This window comes from Neoarthrinium moseri, assembly GCF_022829205.1.
Source record: "Neoarthrinium moseri strain CBS 164.80 chromosome Unknown scaffold1_Wmoseri_CBS_16480, whole genome shotgun sequence".
NCBI classification, from domain to species: domain Eukaryota; kingdom Fungi; phylum Ascomycota; class Sordariomycetes; order Amphisphaeriales; family Apiosporaceae; genus Neoarthrinium; species Neoarthrinium moseri.
Window position 1 is genome coordinate 751,066 of NW_026055115.1, and position 20,416 is coordinate 771,481.

The window sequence follows — 20,416 nt, forward strand, 5'->3', positions numbered from 1 at the left end:
GAGCACTCTGGGGGAGGAAGAAGCAGTGGTGGTGGTGGACTGGAAAGCATAGCTTGCATTGGATAGTGCTGGTGCTGGCGGCCAGCCTACATACAGTACTTTGGTAGCTTGTGCGCAACTGTGCCAAGAGGTGAGGTCGAATGGCGGGCACCTGATTGGCCAGACGCGCTCGAGAGGATAAACATGCGACGCGTCCCGGCGCGATGTCTGCGTCGACGCGGTCGGCTGCCAGCCAATCGCTTGGCCGCATCTCATTAATCCTAAACACCACGGATTCCATCGCTGGGCTGCGCGACTGCACACAGGCTGCGCTTCTCCTGTAGAGGGCTTGAATCCTCAGACCTGTATGTAGCAGCGAGCGGGGGCCGTGTAGGCTCACCGATCACATCATTTTGTAACTCACTCGTATGCTGGCAGCGCTTCACGTAAGTTCCAGTCACCCCGTGGGCCAGCAAACGGCCGGCTGCCTCCCTCCCTTTCGTTTCCTCGTCGTAAGACCGACCCAGCTCCGCCAGAGAGAAAGAAAAAAAAGCCACTTTCAGCTGGAGAGAAACCAACTTATGAACTCAATCGAGGTGCCACCAAGAGCGAGAGTGAGAATTGAGTGAGTGCAGCCGGTGGCCGCGCCGCACGGTCAGACCATTCTTCCCTCTTTTTACCCACACCCACACCCACCAGGACCTGGACACAGGTTCACAACCCACACCCACACCCACATTCACACCTCGCAGCCAGACCTTGCAGCGCACCCGTGCAAGCCCGTGTCAGCCGTCGTAGTCGCCGTCCAATCCTCTGCACAGATCGCTGCCTGCAGGGATCCGTTCTTCCGCCATGGTGGATCGCCGCTGAGTTGGCTAGCTGCATTCTCTGGCGTGAAGTCTGTCTTGGACCAGGGTCGGGACCTGGACTGGCGGCAGTGTGGCCCAATCTTGCACCCCATCCCATCCTGCCCACCAATCTGCCTTTCACGCCCGCGCACATCTCGAACACCATCCGCACGACGCAGCACAGCCGGCCAAGGAAGCGGACGTCCTTTCCCCACGTCTGCTGTTACATGTCCCGGCCGTCTCTCCCCCTCCTCATCCGTCTCATTCTCACCCTCATCATCATCATCACCACCACCTTCCATCTCACCCACACGAGCCATCTCGTGTTCTGGAATCGCTACACAATTTCCTGTACTGCGCACACTTGCATTCCTGCCCTTCTCGCCCATTGCCCCATCGCCCAGAGACGGGCCTGTCACCGACAATCGACTAGCCATTGGCACATCCCGAGACGGTCTGGACGAGGCTCGACGATATTCAGGCGCGCCACACCCACCCTTGCTTCCAGGCTCCACTGCTCATTAAAATTGGGAACCCGACCAAGGTGAGTAGATGCACTAGATGGCTTACACGCCCACGAAATCTCCCTCCATCATGCAGCCCACGCCCGCCGAACAAGTCTCTCCACCGCCTATCTTCCACCCAAGAGTACATTACCAGACCAGGGCCTCTGCCATATGACACCCCGAGCCGTTACTGACCACTATCGCGAAGACGTTGGACTCGGACAAGCAACTGTACACCATTCACCAACAACCCCAGCTTCAGCTCCAGCTTCCGCTTTTCTGCGCAGTAGTCATCGGCCGCCATGGCCAAACCGACGCGTTTCGCGTCCAATGCGGAGCCGCCGCTTCTTATCTACCAGGACGACTTCTTCGAGCAGACAGCAAACACGATCAGCCGCGCCCCAATGCCCTCCGTCAGCAGGCAGTTGTCGCCGCGTAGGGCTCTTCAGAGCTCCAGCGGGAACGTGAACGGCGCGTTCAACCCATCCCACGGGCTTGGAAAACAGATGTCGCCCTTCAAGGCTAGCGGGCGCGCGACCACTTCACCCCTCACACCGCTCAAGGGACACGCCACCAACAGCAGGATGAACGCTGTCGCGCTGCAGCCCCCAGCTGGAAACGGACTCTCGACAGACTCGATGCAGAAGAAACAACCGATGATGTCGCGATTCAAGACCGTATTCCAGAAGCCGGTGATGGACGAGAGCATGGGTTATGGGAAAGAGAACGCGCACCCTACACTGTACCCGGCGCCGCCCGCAACTTTCAGTCTGAACTTGGAGAGCTATTACCAGAAACCACCCACAAAGCGCGCATTGCTAGAGGCCGCACCTATTAAAGACTCGCGACCAACGAAGATGGCGCGATTAGACGCCGAGCCGGATGAGACAGAGATCGTGCTTCCGCCGCACGACTCCTTCCCGGCCATAGTGGATGACGGCCAGAAGCCTGCCCACAGCTACGCGGTGCTCATTGCCATGGCCATACTGAGATCCCCTCAACGTCGATTAACCCTGTCACAAATCTACAAGTGGATATCAGACTCATATTCATTCTACGCTGTCAGCGAGGCCTCTGGCTGGCAGAATAGTATTCGACACAACCTCAGTCTCAACAAGGCTTTTATCAAGCAGGAGCGGCCAAAGGGGGACACCGGAAAGGGCCACTACTGGGCCATTGAGCCTGGCATGGAGGGCCAGTTCATCAAGGAAAAGCCGACTCGCAAATCCCAGAACGGCGCCGAGAACATCTCGATCATGTCCATGTCTACGCGCGTTGAGGTTGCCGTCCCGGACGCAACCATCTTTCAAGATGGCCTCCCTTCCTTACCAACGCCAATACTGCCTGCCCAACCCATGATGTACCCCCAATCCGCAGCTCCTATCATGGCCCCCGCCCCGGCCCCGGCTGCCCAAGAGGTTTCATCCGACGCCACCATTCCTCTGTCTGATAGCATTACACCTGAAGACCAGGGCGGCAGAGTTGAGCCCGACAGTGCTGCTGATGGCCACCCTTACTCTCCTGCGATGCACTCATCGCCTCCGATTCCCCGCCACGTGAATCGAAGCAACACGCCACCTCCTGTGTCGCGGGCTCCAGCTTCGTCAGGTGCTCGCACGCACAAGCGTAAGTTCGCTTCCATGGATGACAGCGGGTATATCTCCTCTCTGGAGTCATCCGCAATGCGTCCTCAGGGCTCTCGCAACCTCACATCTGAGACCGACCGCCCCCGCATCAAGCGTGGGCGAGCCGAAGAGGAGATTGCTCGCCTAAGGGCCTCCTCGTACGACAGCCCTACCAAAGTCCGCTCGTATGGCCTCGTTCCACCTTCCTCCTCTCCATTCCGCCATGCGCATGATTCTAACCAGATGCCTCCGCCCTTGACCCCGGCTCTGAGAAAGCGTGCACCAATACTGAAGCCACCTCCGTCGGTTTCGCCAAACACAAACTTGCGGTTGCACCGAGATGAGATGAAGCGCATGTTGGATTCCCCTCTCCGCCGGGCTAGTAATCTCGGAGACGACATGCCTTTCAGCCCCAACTTCAACCTCGACCACACGTTGTATTTCAACGAGTTCGTTCAGGACGGTACCGATTTTGATATTTTCCAGGATGGCGTATTGGATACCTCGTTCTTCAACTTGGCCGATAATGGCTCGCCCATGAAGCGCTCCGCCAAGAGAGTGCGCCTGGACCGTACCCATTCTGCCAGTGCTCTAGCCGACCTCACGAACTCTGTTTCTAGCAAGTCGATCACGTCAGCACCGTTCCTAAAGGTTCCGGATACCTTCCCAATGCCCTACGAGACCCCGAGCAAGGTCTTTGAGGGCATGTCGTCCCCCAGCAAATTCTTCCAGCAGTCGCCGATTGCAGCAAAATCGGCCTCTCCCTTGAAAGACAGTTCTTGGACCGGCTCGCTCCTGGATTTCGGCATCGCCGGCTTCTTCGAGGAGGAAAATGACGAAAACGCCGGTCTGGACATACTCAAAGGCTTTGAGAAGATTGGCAGCACCAAGGCAGCTAACGGGCCCGCGAAGGCCTCGAAACCTGCTCTGGGCAGAAGTCACACCTCAATCTTTTAGGACTGATAGCGAAGCCGCTATAATTTTGCGCAATGCGACGATGATGATTTAACGACTGAACGATTACTGCATACAACACACCTGTCCTCTTCAGCCCTGACTGCCCAAGGGGGTCATGGGTGTTGGGAATCCCCACAGGACTACTATAGATCTCACCACACACCACAACGCCTCGCGGCCTTCTTGTCTATTGTTTGGAATCATAATGACGATACGTGTCTGCGTACATATCACGAAGCGTGCATGGCTTCTTTGGATTGGTTTTGGAGCCAGGGTATGCTTTTGTCCTCTAATCTTTGGGAATGTCCACTGTTTCAGGAGAAAAGGCGTGCAGCGTTCTACGCGTCTGTTTTTAAGGAGGGCACGGGAAATTGAGACCACGAACAAAAGACCCGTCTTGGCACTGGAGTTGACAACCGGTGTTTATTGAGAAAGGAAAGACGGACGAGTAGCTGCATTTCATGGACAACGGTTTAGGTGTCTGATTGGGTTTACTTTTGATTATTGTTTTGGTTTGGCAGCTTCGGTAGCACAATGCAGACTTTGAGTCTTGTTCCGTACACTTGACATCTTTCCTGAACTACGTCTGCTGGATAATGCTATGTTGTCACTTACGATGCCAGAGGCCCATCACAGTGTGTCACTAGAAATGCCGGAGGCCCACCACAGTTGTCGTCAGGCTGGGTCGGGCTGTCGTGGCATGAGAGCCTGAGGGGATCAGAGGCATCTGACTGCTTGCCGCATATGCAGGTCAGGCTAGGCATAATTGTTGGCCATTTAGGAGACCGTGAGATGCGTCTCGCAGCCTCACCTCAGTCCTCGTTGACCGCAATTTAAGTCCCAGTCTAGGCACACTTCCTCTCCTTACCACTCACATCTCAAACCCTGTCAGCGGACTTAGTCAAGACACACTGAAACCAACTTCCCTCTGCTCCATCACCGCAATGTCCTCCCTCGTCCGGAACGCCAACGCCGTCGGCGAGGTCACCCCGTCGTTGTTCTCCAGCGTCCACAGCGGCGCCGCATCCACATGGGGCTTCACCAAGGCGGCCTTCGAGTCCGCCAACGTGCCAGGCCGTCTGTCCCACGCCGCGAACCATACCAAGGAATTCGCAACCGAGCGTGTCGCCCCTGCGGCGGAGCAGGCCGGCCACTGGTGCGCCGAGAACCCCTGGAGGGCCGCCGCCTGCGGTGCTGCGGCCGTCGGTCTCGGGGCCATGGCAGCCCCAGGTGTCGTCGCGGCCCCCCTTTTGGGTGCGGCTGGGTTCGGGGGCCAGGGGATCGTTGGCGGTACGTCTTCCTCGTTGTTTCTTGCCTATACTGGTCTGTTCGGCGGCCGGTCCGGTCTCCGCCCCCTTTTCCCTTTCATGGTGGGAATCTTGATAATTCGAGTCGCATGCTTGCTTTGCGGCCCCTACGTGCTACATAGCCCTGTCTGTGCTGCCACGTAGAAGATCAAGACGGTAAACAACACCGCAGAAAAACATCAGCTAATTGAAGCTCTCTAAACAGGTTCGGTGGCGGCGGGTGCCCAGAGCGTCATAGGCAACGTCGCCGCCTCAAGCCTGTTTGCCACGCTGCAGAGCGCGGGCATGGCCGGCTACGGGGTGGCGGTGGTCAACACGGTGGTTCAGGTTGGTGGCGCGTGCCTGGCGACCGCTTCGGGCGGGTTGCTCTATGCCAAGTCGAAGACCGAAGAAGGCGTGAAGGAGGAAGAAACAGTGGAGGAGGAGAAACAAGAAGAAGAAACTGTGAAGGGTGAATCTTGAGATCCCGCCTTGGGAGGCTTTTGTCCACTGGCCTGTATGCTCTCAAAGCATGTGGATTTAGGCGTTGGCTACGATCGCTCGCCTGAAAGCTGCTTATATCTGGCTCACGCTCAACGAGACCTTTCTAGCTGAGGAGACTGAATACGTTTCTCTTCCCTTCTTATATACTTCTGATATTCTTACAGCAAATTATTGATAAACACGACTTCAAATATGCCTCGTGTCAGCTATTGAACCCGCTAAACTGCAGAATATCATTCATCGCCTTTGACAATGAGTATGGTCACTATGAGTGGCCACAAGACCATGAGAGCGAACTATCGTGTCCAAGCTGACATCCAAGACGAGTGCTAATTTCCCCTGGGTACGTATTGAAGCACTTCAATATGGGGACGACCTGCAGGCCTGCCTTGACCGAAACACTATATTCATATGGGAACTCTACTGATACTGTCTTTCAGACGCAAGGCCCACGCTTAGTCTTACGAAAAGAAGACCCGCCTCGAGCCCTTCGTTCCGTGGGCAATCCATCGGTGATCTGATTCCAGCTCCCCCGGCACTCCAAGCATCATTGGTGTCTCACTTGAAAGGTATCGATTGATCGGTGTGGAGTGATAGCAAATCCTCTAATAACGAGAACGACAGGTTTCTGTTGTTAGAGTTGCAGAATGAAAAAGCCACAGAACCTTGCAATCTCTTGGATCTGAGAGTCTTCGTTGCGAGGATGTACTGCCGGACTGATGTGATGTAAGCTACCAGTACTGAGAGGTCCTGGCTGAGGGTGTGAGTTATTAGAAGACACAGCACAGCGAGCCGTCAAGTCTGGGCTTGTCTATAGCTCTGCATATGTCTGGCTCGTCTACGCAATTGTGTGCTGACGCAATCGTAACGGCCCTACAAGTGCTCGACGATGTGCGCAAATGCTCTTTAGCTGGTTTGATCCTATGTGTCTTGAAGAGCGCTCGGAGCGAGGTACCTTGCTGGTACCAGCGAATTAATTTGCAGTGCTGTATATGTATAATGTGCTGTATTTCCTGCTGTGTGTTGTGTTGTGCTCCGCTGTGTTCAAGCGGTTCCCAGTCGCAACATGGCGAGGATGAAGTGTGACGACCTATATCGATATAGTAAGCTGAACCGAGCTGTTTGAGGTGCCGATCTCAGTTGACGATTTGCTAGTAGTAGCAGGTTGCTCGGAGAGAAAGGGTTTGGGTTCTTGTGCCAAGCATTTATACTCACTCGCTTGCAGTCTGCAAGCGCAAGGGCCACATATATTTGTGACAGAAGCGAGAGCAACCGATAAAAGTAGAGGGCAAAACAGGTGTTTAGACAGTTCTGTATTTTGCTTCTAGATCTAGAGAAATGATCTATTTACCGCCTCATCGACTTTCCCTGATGCACTCTGGTGAGGCCATGCAGAAAACGGATCATCTTGCAAGCCCAGTTTTCCTGTTCTGTTATGCCACTGGGAAAAAGACCCTGACCGGTCGACACCGCTGCCCAGGCGAAATCCCATTGCATTTGGCAGCCTTTCCATTTGTCTTCAGGTTTGCAGCCTTCAGGGAAGCCATGAACGCGAACTGCCTCATACGTCCGAACGAGTGAAAAGGCCCAGTGCCTTTCCGTGAGTTATTCCCAGGGGATGCGAGTATTATCTTTATGCATTCGTAGAGCCGTGGTCGTGAGCTCTCCCTCGCAGTGCGCATGGCGCATCTACTAATCCTATCCTGTGGATGCGCTGCGCGGTAGTGTCCTGGATTTTGTCGCCGAAACCTCCATCAATGTAGAAGACATGTCGTGGGGAAAAAAAAAGGGTAGGTCGAGAAGAGAAAAGGAAATCAAAAGAGTTAACACCTCAACTCCTTTGCTAAAGCATCGAGAAAGCCATTCAGTCATTGAAGCAGGATGCTTGCTCTCATGAACTAGAGCCCCATAGCTCGATACGCTGCGAAAAGCGGACCATTGGCCGCTGTCGGTGAATCATCTTCTGGACGGAGACACCGAAAACACAGGCATCTGAGATACCAGAACGCAGATCTGAACCGGGCTATGAAGGTCGAAAGTTTGGCGGTAATGACGGGACGCCCACCACAGGGCAGATTCATTGTCACAGGCCCTCTTCGCCGGCCTTGCAGAGCTTTATCTCGCGGCCCCATTCCGACTTCAATACCTGCGAGGCGGTGATTCGCCGTGTAGGATTCGGGTCCAGAATAGAGTATATGACGTTCCTACACCGCGCCTATAAATCGACTGTGTTAGTAAACCGTCCCAAAGAGTCATGTGCTCTGTTCAGACTTACCCGGTGCAACGACTCTATCGGACCATAACCCTCCTCATCACGGCGACCCTCGAGGTAGCGTTCGTAGAACTCGTCGTCATCCCGCTTCGCAACACGCCACAGATGCCTGCCGGTTCGCATTGCCATGTAAATAACACCACAAGCCCAGACGTCGACTGCGCGCGCATCGAACTCGCGATCTATGTATTCCTCGGGGGCAATATATGGAGCGGACCCACAGAGACCCGAAACCATGTGCGCATCGTTCTCCCAAGCCATCCGGAAACATTCGCCGTTGCCGAAGTCCGTGATCTTGAGAGCACCGTGGGAGGTCAGGAGCAGGTTCTCAGGCTTCAAATCCCTGTGGGCAACGCCCATTTCGTGCATATACTCCACGCCACGCATCATCTGCTTGAAATAGCAGTCTGCTTCTTGCACCTCCAGCTTGCCGGCGGCCAGGACGAGGGTGTATAGATCGCCACCGGAACAGAATTCCATAACCTCACAGTAGTCGCCCTTGGAATCCTTGAGCAGGTCTAGAGTGTGAATGACGTTGGGGTGGCGCAGGGAGGAAGAGATGCAGAACTCAGCGGTCAGTCGCTTGCTGTATTTCTTCTCCGTCTCCTCGGGCCGGCGACGGAATTCCTTGACGGCAAAGAGTTTCTCCCCATTATCAACCTTCTTGTGCGAAATCCTTACGATGCCGAAAGCACCGCGGCCGACAACCTCCTGACACTTGCCGTACTTCTCGATGAGGGTCGAGGTGGCACTTGGCCCACCTCTCCTGTCGCCAGCGAGCGAATCCTTTTCCTGCTTCAGAGTATCTACCCAGCTGGACACCAGCGACAGGTCAGCCTCGGGGGCCTGCTCGTGTTTCCTGCCGAGCAGCGTCTTCCACATGTCCGACAGCTTCTCTTGGCGCTTGCTGCCCTTGAGGTGGTGCTCGTGGCCGCCTTGCAGGCTGGCGTTGACGACATATCTCTGCGAGGCCGCCGCGGCCTTGGGTGCGCCGGCGGATGCGGTGCTCTGAGGCGCCTTGTCAGTGGTTGACGGCTTGCGGACCGGCAGCGTAGGCGCTCGCGGTGTCGGCGCGCCGTTGGCTACCCTCGCCTGAGCGGCCGCCGATGGCGCTGACGACGAGTCGCCGGCGGCAGTCGTTTTGGGAATCTCGCCCTTGTTGGAAAACATCCTTGTCAGTCTGTCCTTGACTGACGTCTTCTCGGGTGCCTTCAGCTGCCCCTCGGCATTGGCGACAGGCTGGCCATTCTGCGGCTTCAACTTCGGCGACCGAGTCGGCAACTCGACGGACTTGATAGACGAGGGCTGGGAGGCAGGAGGAGTCGTCTTCTCCGAGCCGCTCGTCGTGATGGATGAGTTGGACATGGTAGGCATGGCGGGGTGCACCTGCTCAAGGTGCGTGGTGAACTCAAGCTGAAGCCAAGGCCAAGGACCAAATGGGCGCCCGGGATGCTTGGCCGTGGGGTAGGGCGACTGGGGGGTTGAGAGAGAATGCGACAGGGCCCTCGGGGAGGGGAGTTGGCGATGATGCTTTCAAAGGCCTGTGCGACGGATGATGGCAGTGGTGGCGGCGAGATCGCCAGGTGGGCTGAGCCCGGTATTGGCGACACAAATGAGAGAGCAAAACGGCTGCAGCGGTTCGACGTGGGATTCCCTCGCTGATGAAATCGAGAGGAGGAGGGTGGAAAAGCGGGCTATGATGAATTTGTAGGGCCCGACCTGGGTCAGTAGGGCAGCCCCTCTGTGGGGTGTAACTACTACTGGACGGTAGGCTGGTACCTAGGTAGGCCTGGGTAGGGGGGGCCGGTGGTGGTAACTGGTGGTGGTGGTGCTGGCCGACTGCTGCGTGTTGATTTATTAACTTTTAGTGTCTGCGCAGGCGTGGGTGCAGGGTGCCGCCAAGGAATCGGCAGTAACTATGGCACCGTAGTTGCTATTGTAAGCAGCCCCTTGTGGAATGCGTGTGTGGTGTGTCGTGTATGGTGGTGTATGCTGGGAAGAGGAGGAATTCTAGAAGGCCGGCCGCGGTTCTGGTCTTGTTCTTCTTCGTCCTGCTGCTGTTGCCGCCGCCTTGTCTCGTGACTCTCAGGTTGGTGGTGAATGCTTGCGTGTGCGGGCGCGATCGCCGACCCCTCCAGAACTCTCGAGTCAGATGGAACAAAAAGAGTCTTCTGGACCTGGGACTGGGACTGGGACGAGACAAGAAGTAACAAGGGTCACAAGAAGACTGGTCGCCGTCAGGTCGCTGGTGTTTAGTTTCCGGTACGGATAGGAACCTCGGATTGGTTCCAGTGAATGTTAGAGGACGAGTAACGGGAACTCAGATTGACTCCGTGTGGAGGCGTGGACGGTCATGGTTAGTTGGATGGCGAGTAGGGATAGGTTATACAAGGGAATCAAGAGCGACGGCGGGCGGCGGCGGCTGCTACTGCTTTCTACTACTCTTACGACACGTAGTCTCTTGTCGAGAGAAAAACGGGATTCTGATGCTAGGCCAGGTTTGACTTGATTGACGGCAGCGGTGGAGATGGGGCAAGGTTGGTTGGACGAGCAGCAGAAATAACAACTCCCAAAGGAGGCGGATTCTGGCACTGAATTCGGCTCGACAGGGCGCAGGTCTAGGTATTGCTTGTGCACTGGAAAAGTGGGAATCGATACCTGGCTCTGGCTTGGGGCTCTCGGCGGTGGGATTCGGAAGTGGGAGAGAAGGCCACGGGCGAGAGGCCTCCCTCGGCGCGCGCCCGTCGAGTCCTTTTAGTATCTAGGGGACCACGTACAAAGCGGCCATCTGGTTGGGGCAGAGCTGCCTTGCGTCTTTCTCACTCATCAGTCCATCGCTGGAAGTACTATGGTATGCAACTCCAAAGAGGGGGGCAAGGGCACATGCGGCCAGGGCCTTGTGTCCACAGCTTGGCGTGGGAGACTCTATTCAGATACATGCACACAAGACCTCGGAGTACTTTGCGCGGCTCCCCCCCTCTGCAGATTATGGCCAAGGTAAAACTACTGTACTGTACTGTACTAAAGTTAACTTACCAACAAGGGGGGTCGCAGCGGCCACTTGCGCCTTTGTGCGCCAGCCCAGCAAGTCAGACGGTGAGGCGGTTTGCTCCTCATCACTCAGAATTACTAATACGCTTTGTCTCTTGGTGGCCACTGACCCCCGGCGAGACGTTTAACGTTGCTCGGCTTCCACAAAGAAAATTTCTGGCCTGGTCTCAGCTAATCCTCTTTGTCAGCCTGTTGTTACCCACTGGTGGCTGTTGACTTTTAAATTTTTTTTTTCTAATGGTTCTCTTTTTGCCAATTGTCGCAGTGGATAAGGCTTGACTCTCCAGAATTTCGCCGCGTCTGGTCTCTTAGTCGCGCATCGGTAATATCGTGATTCAGGCGAGGCCTGCAGCCCTGACCGGTGTGTCATGTCCAAAGCAATGGCATGACGGTCTTGCACCAGTCAACTGATCTGGTTTGGGCCACCAAGAAAAGTGTTACGTTGATGAAAGCCCATCATTGCATGCCCATGGCCCAGAGCTTAGCTCACGGCTGTTCCCATGTCTCACAGTAGGTCTATGCATTGGTCTATAGAACATGTGTCCTCGCATGTGGCTTTGTGACTGTCTACCGTACTTTGCAGTCGGAATGCTGCCGAAGTGGACAAGGGCAGGTTGGCAGGGCCCATCCATGAAGCGACATCCGGGATGTTCGAAAAGAGCCCAGGTTACCAGTTCAAGGGACACTATCCTGTACAGACGCCGCTGAGCAACATGCTGTAATATGCCCTAATCTCAATCTTGAAGATCCACTTGATAGCCGCTCTTCGAACGGCTACGGGGCACCCGCGCGGGCGGAGAGAAGGCGGCTGCCCATTTCCCCCCGCCCATCGGATCGTGTCCAGCGAATGCAGAACTCTCCGAGACGAGCCGAATTCGAATTAATTTTGTCGACTATTAGGTACATCTGACGCCGACGGCTCTGAAACGTATGAGGCATTTCTGGCAGTCGGCTGGACTCCCAAGCCAGGGCGCACGCATCCGCAGAAACATTGGCTCTTGGGAGGGGCTGATCTCGCGGCGCATACGAGTTGCTGTACCCAACTGGCAACTTACCGCCAGTGGCAGTCCTTCCCGGGTCTGCTGCAGTAGAATAGGAAGACACCACATGCGGCGCTCACCGCTCGCTCTGGCCACGTTCTGATGTCAGATGCAGACTGGCAACCGCGAAACACAGTCCTGTGCTGGTGATTTGGCAATGCATCCCAACATGCAGCAATACCCTGTTGATTGCGGTCGTCTTTTCCAAGTCGCATATGCCGATAGGGCACCGTAGAGAGCTTTATGCAGTTGAAGCTTCAGAAGCTATCATAACTGATAGCTTCAGTTTCATGTGCGACAAAGACTATCTACTATATTGCTACCTGCAGATACCTACCCTTGCTTGCAGCTTACATGCCTCGAGCTCCCGCTTCAGTATCTGAGCTTCCGGTTGGCCCAATGCCCGCCATGTATGCATGTCCGCACGGTCACGACTATTTGCATGCGGCCAGGCTCGTACAAGAGATCCGTTCTCTTTGGGCCGATTCGCACGCATCCGCGGTACCACGTCGTCTAGAGGAGGGGTCATGTCGTGCGACGCAGCTCACGGCTCTTTTGGCGGCGCGTAGACCTTGCGGCCAGCCCATACACAGCCTTTCATGAGCTAAGGAGCCTTACTCAGACTGGACCCGGTGATTTGGGAGCATACTGAAAAGTACTGCCCTGGGGAATATGTTGTTTGAGGACCCCTCATGACCTCATGATGAGGATCACCTGCGGCGTGTTCCTCCGGCCGCTCCTAAGCAAGGCTGATGAACTTTAGGACACCTCTTCGGTGATGTGATCCGTTGCTCATGAGCCCCCCTTACGGGTACCTTTGGCGTTGGGTAACATCAGGAAGGACGTTGGGCTAGAGAGATTGCCGGGCATCTCGTGGCTCTGATAACCCCGAAGCCAGGCGTTCCTGGGAACTGCGCTCGCTTGTTTGACGTCACTCGCCAGCCCAAGCCAACCAACACCCCTGGTGTTTCAAGTCTTACCGTGCATCGTTTCTAAACTTATACCTCATGCCTGGGACTGCGCATCATCAGCAAAAGCTAATCTTCACCAATGAACCAGCTCGTGCCCGGGCTCGCTGTAGTCAGTGGTTCGACCCCGTTTACAAAGCGGTGTCGCGGGGCCGTCCTCGGGCCCCTGCCAAGTTCCCGCGGGTTGCCGTCTAACTATGCAACTCTCCATTTTGCTCCCGTTACCCCAGCGCTGCAACATGTCGGTCTTGCGTCAATGGCGCCTGGCGGCCAAGGATGAGTCGCTAGGACGCCCGCCAAGCTTGTGGCATCTTACTTGCCAGGCTTACATCCCCTCCTTGGCAAGATGATCCCCTTATTAGCCTGCACTAACGGACGTCCTGTCGACGCAGAGCAGTGAGGGGGGAAATGCATGTGTTCGTGTGTCTCAGACGTAGGGACATTTAGATCTCCCCGGTCCATCCCGAGGACGCCCAGGATTGGCTGCAGACGTGCCCTATAGCCAGAATAGTCGCCTGGTCCCCCAGACTAAGGCATGCAGTCGACCCCGTGACAGCATGGCATAGTGGGACTATGCTGCGTGCTCCTCACTCCTATAACTGGAGTGCTCTGCCAGAGGCCTCCAAAAATTCAATCAGCCAAGAAGTCAGGCACCGTGATATCCGGGGTGGTTTTTGTCGCGCGGTCGTGAAAGATCACGAAGTCGAGAGGCGGGACTATAGTGTCTAAGTCTATGGAACACGTGCCGTTGTATAAGCCGACCGGGTTGTCCATGCAAAAATTGCTTCTCCCGACTTGGCAGAGCCTCTTAACACCAACCACTATCGTCTGCGACACGGCACTTTCCATCGCTTCTATTGGGATGTGCTGCGAAACGCTCCCATGGATCCTATAGGCGGCGCACTAGTTGACATGGAGCAACCAAGGCGTTTGGCTTGTCGCGCCCGCTTCCTCGGCCCAACGGGAATAATCCAGACAAGTTTCTGGAAATATGACGTCTTTCTCCCTGTGGTTTCGGCGCCGTAGGGTCTTCTGGGCAGTGATAGGCTCGAAACCCATAAGCCGGTCATTCTCCGTGCTTTGGAAGACGGCGTGGCCTGCTTGAATTAGTCCAACCACAGACGAGACAAACTTAACTTGGATGATACCGTGAGCCTCAGCTGCGACGGAGACCATGCGACTTCACACGGCAGACCGGGCGCCTCCGCCCAGGAGGATCTGACCGGGTGAGAGCATCCATCTGAAACCTGTGTAGGCTCAGTCGGCGAGTCGGACACCTTCCATGTCCTATCCCCTTTCCCATGTCCATTAACTCACAATTTCTATATCAGAAACATCTGAAGTAAATTCTTGTGGTCTAAGCCCAGCTGATTGATTATTCAGTCTTCATGCTGTATAAATAGACACAGGCAACTTTCCGCCCGCGCCTTGCATTCGTCTTCCAGAATGTTACATCAGCCCCATTCCTCCATACGCACGCCACTTTGACTCCATGTCTTTATTCTCAACCCCAGGAGTCGCACGTCCTCGGTATTCGCACCCTAACCGACCAACCAGCCATCTTTTCTATTGATAGAAGTCCGGGCTGGTCCGTCTCTAAAAGAGTTTCTCTGCCTTTTATGCACATAAACGTCCTCCTCTAGCTGGAATGTCGCAGCGTCCAAAACTGCGGATTTACCCTGGGGATGGCACTGTTCACGGCACAATCCCCGTCCTGAAACAAGAACATGCCAACAAAAATACAGAACAGAGTTTCCCTCTTTGGAGGAGACGAAACTGGCAAAAGTGAAGCATAGTTGCTCAGCCACAGGATTGAACTGAGGACCTTCGCATAAACTTGATATTTCTCCCGCAAGCGGGAAAGATATTAGTACGACGCTCTAACCAACTGAGCTAGCCGAGCAGGCTTTGCATTTGGTGATGGGTATGTGTCACTATCGTGTGATAATAATTACATGGTCGGCGTCGAGGTTCAAAGGCAGGCAGTCGCCTCAGCAAGGCAAGCTAAAAGTCTATAGGTAGTTAGGTGGGACACGACTATAGCCCGACGGTCTAGTTGTTGAATAATATACTTTTCTTGGCAGGTGTCACGATATGGCAAGAGAATGCGCCCCGTGTCTATTTTTCTCTTGTTGCTACTACTACCCCCTAGGCCCTTTCAATATTACCGGATCACTAGCCAAGAAGAAGGATATCGAACCGCGAACCGCTGTCGTATGTTGTGTAGTCTAAGTGCTGCGCCCAAAAACCAAAACGCCGGCTGCCGTGCAACTGTGGTATATTGTCGCCCTCTCATCGTCTCAGATATTTATGGTTATCCCTGGATTGAAGACTATAAAGCCGGGTCGCAAGTTCCCAACTCTAGTAAAGTCATTTGGAAACGGCTTGCTTCGCTTGGCTTTCCCCTCACTCCGATTCTTTTGACGCCCCAGTGGCCTTGGTTTTGGCACTTTGCATGGTGCCCATAACCAATTCCGCGAATTTTTGCCCCTTCTCCTTGATGGTCTCGATAGATTCGTAACTTTGGGTTCTCTTGGCGTCGACCGCCTCTCTCATTTGCTGCATCCGCGAACTCTCGTTCTCCTCACCGTCGACAGGGTCTCGGTGCGGGAAGCCCACGTGCTCCAGAGTCTTTGCCGCTGCGGAGCCAGCCTTGTTCACACTAGAGGAGGCCAGAGATGGCAGGCTACGCCCTGCCTCCAGTATCATGCACTCATCGCCAAAGTACTTCTCCTTCTCGTTTACAAACTTGGTAAGATAGGTCGTCTTTCGGTGGCTGTGCTTCTCGGAACGGATGCGCGACATCTCAGCCTCAAAGGCACGGTCATATATGTTGAAGTCGATGCCGGTTGGGGAATCAGAGACTACGGCTGTAGGAACCTTCGGTGTGCCGAAGTCATCGCGACCGCCGACTCCGATGCCCAAGAAATGTGAACTGGCATCCGATGACTCTTCGGCGTCATTTTCCCCATCCGCTGTCGTCTGGCGGCCAAGCTTGTCGGAAGACGCGAGGTAGGCCTTCCTGGCTTCAACCAGCTCAGCAGCCTCTTCGGCGATCGACTTGTGGCGTGGCCGACCATCGAATGCGGGTGGTTCAGTAGTGACAGCTGGTGAGGTGTCTCTGGAGGTCTCAGAAACATGGTCTGGGATCTCCAAGGTCTTGGGGGTTCGTGGCGATGTCAACCTGGGGGTGCTGGAACGGCTCTTGAAGACCAACCCCTTGAACTTGTTGATTGCTTTCATCTAGGCATTGTGTTAGCCCCGATTTGACCTGCTCGCTGCACATGGCACGTACCACTGTCATGATGTGATCCATCTTTCGCGTAAAAGCATGGTTCACCTCAAGCTCATTCGGTGGTTCAACGAGCTGAGAGCAGTTACTCTCCTCAGACAGCAGAGGGTCGTCACCTCCTTTAGTCACCCACGGATGGTTCTGTTCTTGATTAGTTTCGCCGCAAGCTACCCTAGGCGCTGGCTTGGACAAACTCACCCTGAGATCATGCATGCTTATCCGAGTATTCGGGTCCTTGTCAAGCACGCGTGTGATGAGATCGACGAAATTAGGGTCCTCCTCTGGGAGTATGGGGAGTTCGTCGGTGCGAATCGACTCGTACATCTCGAGGACGTTGTTCCGGTGAAATGGTAGCTTTCCGTATTTGAGACAGTACAGAGAAACCCCCATGGACCATATGTCTGCCGACTTTCCGTTTATGTCGCCGTGCCTGGCCATGCACAATTCTGGGGGTAAAAATGCCGGCGAGCCTGCAGACTTGGCCGTCATCATCTGATCTGGCTTCTCAAACATCTCGGAAACGCCAAAATCCACGATCTTCAAGCAGTCATCTTCAGTGAGCAGCAGGTTATCCGGCTTGATATCCCGATGTATGATGCCCTGCGCGTGCACTTGAAGAAACACAGAGTTAGTACTGGCCCTGTGAGATACAATTGGTTCCCCGGGACAAGAGCTCACAGTATTCAATTCCCAGAATCAAGTCACGAAACCAATATCGACACTGCTCGTCAGGATAGGGGTTGGCGTGGTCCTCGAGCCCCACGTTCATGACAACCCCCTTTTTGCACATCTCCAACACCATCCAGAGGGAGTCCTCCTCGGGGTCGTCCAGAACCTCGATCAGCGACACCAGATTCGGGTGGTTCAGCTTCTTCATGATGGCGATCTCCTCACGGATGAGGAAAAGGGAGTCCTTGGCCTCGGCGGCATCCTGGTTACTGAGCTGGCGCTGGTGCTGCGCCCAAGGAGAACGCAGGCCGCGCCCAGGGGGAAAACGACCTGGTCTTTCGCCTTGAGGACGCCTCAAGATGTTGGATTGCGCCCGTTTGCGCAGACGAGTCTTGGAAAACTCTTTGATCGCCTGCAAGGCAGATTGTCAGTCTTAGTAATGTTGGGTTATACAGTGGAAGCGGAAGCCCGCGTACATATTCATTGCCAAACTGGTCAGTCGCAATGTGCACGGCACCATACGATCCTCTGCCAATCTCTTCTCTGATGACATATTGATTTATCCTGAGTTTCGTGCCGTCGGCGTCGTCGCTGGTGTACTCGGATCTGGCGTTGAGGGTTTCCTGCCGCGAGAGTCTTTAGTCTCCAAATGTGCTTGGCAACGGTCCCAGCAGACGGCTAGGGTGTCTGGCAGCTACCCACCTTGACTTCACGATGCTGAGACGGCGTCCTCTTGTGCTGTCGCATGGGGCTGTGGAACTGCTGAGCAGCCGGGGCCGATCTGGAACTATTAGCCAAATGCTCGCCAGCGCCACGCATTCTCTTGCGGCCTGCTTCCTGTTTTCTCGTTGTCCCCCCTCCATGTTGCGGGTGTGTTTGTGTGTGTGCGGAGATTGGCGGGGTTCTGATATGAGCCTTCTTACATGTGAGAGAGCATGGACGGGCGCTGCTGATTGCTTTCGGCGGCGTCCTCGTGTATAGCAATCTGCGGCGAGGGCAAGCTCCGGGTGCTTGCCAGTCCCGGACCAGCAGGCCGCAGATTCGCATCGTCCGGTTGATCACTGGGCGGCACCGTGGGGGAGGCGGTCGCGGTCACGGCTGGGGCCTGGATATCGGCCATGGTTGCGTGGTTGCAGCGCAATATGCGCCCTGGCCGGTCGGTCGAGGATGCGGGACAGAAACAGAGCGGTGCTGCAGCGCTGGGATCGGAGGAGACAGGAGGAAGTGAGAATGCAAGAGAAGAAGCCCTGGCCTGACCCGGGCAGGAGAAAGAGAGAAAAGTCTGATAGATAGCCTCAAGTTTTTACAGAAAAGCGCATCCACCCAAGCTACCGCACTGCCGTCTTGCCGTCCACGGCGAGCTCGAACCAGTTATTACACACAGAGGGCACCGCAGCACACAACACGTTTGGATGGGCAGATTGTCACTGCACCACTTCAGGCCCAGAGCCCCAGAAGAAGCCCTCACCTCAGCCCAACCAACAATAAGTTTAAATAGACTCATTCCGCAAAGCAGCGAATCACCATGCCCACTCTACGTGCTCCATCCCTGCCACAGCTCTCCTACCCCGGCAGCCCGGCTCCCCCCCAAGATTCTGCCCGTCGATAACGAGTGGACAGCTGAACGAGGGAGCGGCAGGCCGTGGGAAAAAGCTTAGCATAGCATTGGACCTATCCATGGATGTACACTGCCCTACCGAGCCATGGGAATCTCGAAGAACCCCGCCATGCCATCAAAACCCACTGCATCGGGTGCAGATTGTAAGACACCAATGGGTGGCCTGGTGCCGGTGGGTGGGTGTGGTTCCATAGTGGGCGGTGGCCCCGTTGGATCCCCCCCGGTTCCCCCTTTCTTAGTGGATAAGCGGCTCAAAACGAGAGCGCCCTGGCAGCCCGAAGTGCAGGGACACGACACAGATCGAGCTGTCTGTCTAGTTATCCATTTATTGACTTTCTAGATCTACCTGCCCAACGGTCACAATTCCCGGGGCCGGCTTACACGAGCTCTACCTTTGCACAGACAACGACGACGACGACCGACAGACCGACACCCCGATACGAATTGCATACCTTGCGGCCTGGCCTCCCTCTCTCCACCAACACCACGCCCCCCGGCCTCCATCCTCCGTGGACTCAACCGACCGCTTCGGTGCCGGCATGTGAATGCCAGCATCGCCCGACCTGAGCCATGCCGGTCCAGGTGTTTTCCTTCTACATCTTCGATAGACATAGTGAGTCGCCTGCTTCGCTCCGCCAGCTGACGCCTCCTCCCTCCCTCAGCCCCCTCCTCCTCCTCATAGTAATAATCGCACCATGCCTCTCTTGGTCCCCATGCTGACCTCTGCCACGCAGCCGAGTGCGTCTACACCAAGCTCTGGATCGCGCCGCCACCGGCGCTGCCCCCGTCGTCGTCCTCGCCCGCGTCCGACCTCGCCGCGCCGGCGTCCGCATCGCACGCGACGGGCGGCGGCAGCGGCGCCAACGGGCTGCTCTCGGCGGCGGCGGCGGCCTCGGCGGCCAGCCGGCGGGCCTCGGACGACGCCAAGCTGATCTTCGGCACCGTCTTCAGCCTGCGCAACATGGCGCGCAAGCTGGGCGGCGACGACGACGCCTTCATCAGCTACCGCACCGCCCAGTACAAGCTGCACTACTACGAGACGCCCAGCAACCTGCGCTTCGCCATGCTGACCGAGCCGGGCGCCCCCGGCATGCGCAACGTGCTGCACCAGATCTACATCAACCTGTGGGTTGAATATGGTGAGTCTTTCTGGTTCTCCTCATATCTGGAAGGGTTGTCTGCGGAGCCGGGGACACCGTTATCCAAGGGAGAATATCACCTTCCGGTTATGAACAGAACAATGGCTGACATGTGTGGGTTTTACAGTCGTCAAGAACCCCCTGTCGCCAGTCGAGCACAAGGGCGGCGAGGGCGTCAGGAACGAGATGTTCGAGATGGGCTTGGACAAGTTCGTCAGGGGCTTGATGTGAGGAGTCTCACGATATCCAATATATTGCACTTCAGCACTTCTGGCAACCGAGGGGCCTCGCAACCGGCAGTCATAAAAGGGTGCTATGATGCCGCGCCGCCAAATCAAATGCCATGTAGCCCGATGGGTATAGGCCTCCTGAAATAGGCCACGAATAAGGCCGGGAATGCAGGCCGCGGGGGGTTCAGCAAAATCTCAACACAGGAATCTAGGGTGGAGCAACTGAGAAGTGCAAATTGTAGATGCACAAAGGCTCGTCTCTATACTGCCAAGATCTATCCCGGCCTTGATATGTAGTACACGCCGACTGGCACGTGCCGTCCAGTCAGCACAAGTTAGACTCCTGATATAGGCTCCCCCGATCCCTTGGTACGAGATAGCATGCCAAAACAAACATTAAATGAACCCGCAATCAGAAACCACATGACGCCC

At 55.5% G+C, this 20,416-nt stretch overlaps 6 protein-coding genes across 6 annotated transcripts; 4 read left to right on the forward strand and 2 right to left on the reverse strand.

Annotated features, from left to right (window-relative positions):
• Window positions 1-1,635: 1,635 nt before the first annotated feature.
• Window positions 1,636-3,915, forward strand: JN550_000229 (uncharacterized protein; the record flags this gene model as incomplete). Its single annotated transcript, XM_049313579.1, has 1 exon — window positions 1,636-3,915. The coding sequence occupies one exon, from the start codon at window positions 1,636-1,638 to the stop codon at window positions 3,913-3,915; it is 2,280 nt and encodes a 759-aa protein (XP_049177518.1).
• Window positions 3,916-4,859: 944 nt separating this feature from the next.
• JN550_000230 (uncharacterized protein) lies at window positions 4,860-5,684 on the forward strand (the record flags this gene model as incomplete). Its single annotated transcript, XM_049313590.1, has 2 exons — window positions 4,860-5,205; window positions 5,428-5,684. 2 exons carry the CDS (start codon window positions 4,860-4,862, stop codon window positions 5,682-5,684), a joined length of 603 nt encoding a protein of 200 aa, XP_049177519.1.
• A 2,104-nt stretch (window positions 5,685-7,788) lies between these two features.
• Window positions 7,789-9,351, reverse strand: JN550_000231 (uncharacterized protein; the record flags this gene model as incomplete). The annotated part of the gene is made up of 2 exons (XM_049313601.1): window positions 7,789-7,920; window positions 7,981-9,351. 2 exons carry the CDS (start codon window positions 9,349-9,351, stop codon window positions 7,789-7,791), a joined length of 1,503 nt encoding a protein of 500 aa, XP_049177520.1.
• Window positions 9,352-15,442: 6,091 nt separating this feature from the next.
• Window positions 15,443-18,117, reverse strand: JN550_000232 (uncharacterized protein; the record flags this gene model as incomplete). Its single annotated transcript, XM_049313612.1, has 7 exons — window positions 15,443-16,279; window positions 16,332-16,469; window positions 16,527-16,939; window positions 17,007-17,409; window positions 17,474-17,620; window positions 17,700-17,778; window positions 17,921-18,117. 7 exons carry the CDS (start codon window positions 18,115-18,117, stop codon window positions 15,443-15,445), a joined length of 2,214 nt encoding a protein of 737 aa, XP_049177521.1.
• A 22-nt stretch (window positions 18,118-18,139) lies between these two features.
• On the forward strand, window positions 18,140-18,485 carry JN550_000233 (uncharacterized protein; the record flags this gene model as incomplete). Its single annotated transcript, XM_049313623.1, has 2 exons — window positions 18,140-18,221; window positions 18,307-18,485. The coding sequence occupies 2 exons, from the start codon at window positions 18,140-18,142 to the stop codon at window positions 18,483-18,485; spliced, it is 261 nt and encodes an 86-aa protein (XP_049177522.1).
• Window positions 18,486-19,185: 700 nt separating this feature from the next.
• JN550_000234 (uncharacterized protein) lies at window positions 19,186-19,985 on the forward strand (the record flags this gene model as incomplete). The annotated part of the gene is made up of 3 exons (XM_049313634.1): window positions 19,186-19,228; window positions 19,350-19,754; window positions 19,882-19,985. 3 exons carry the CDS (start codon window positions 19,186-19,188, stop codon window positions 19,983-19,985), a joined length of 552 nt encoding a protein of 183 aa, XP_049177523.1.
• Between the last annotated feature and the right edge of the window lie 431 nt (window positions 19,986-20,416).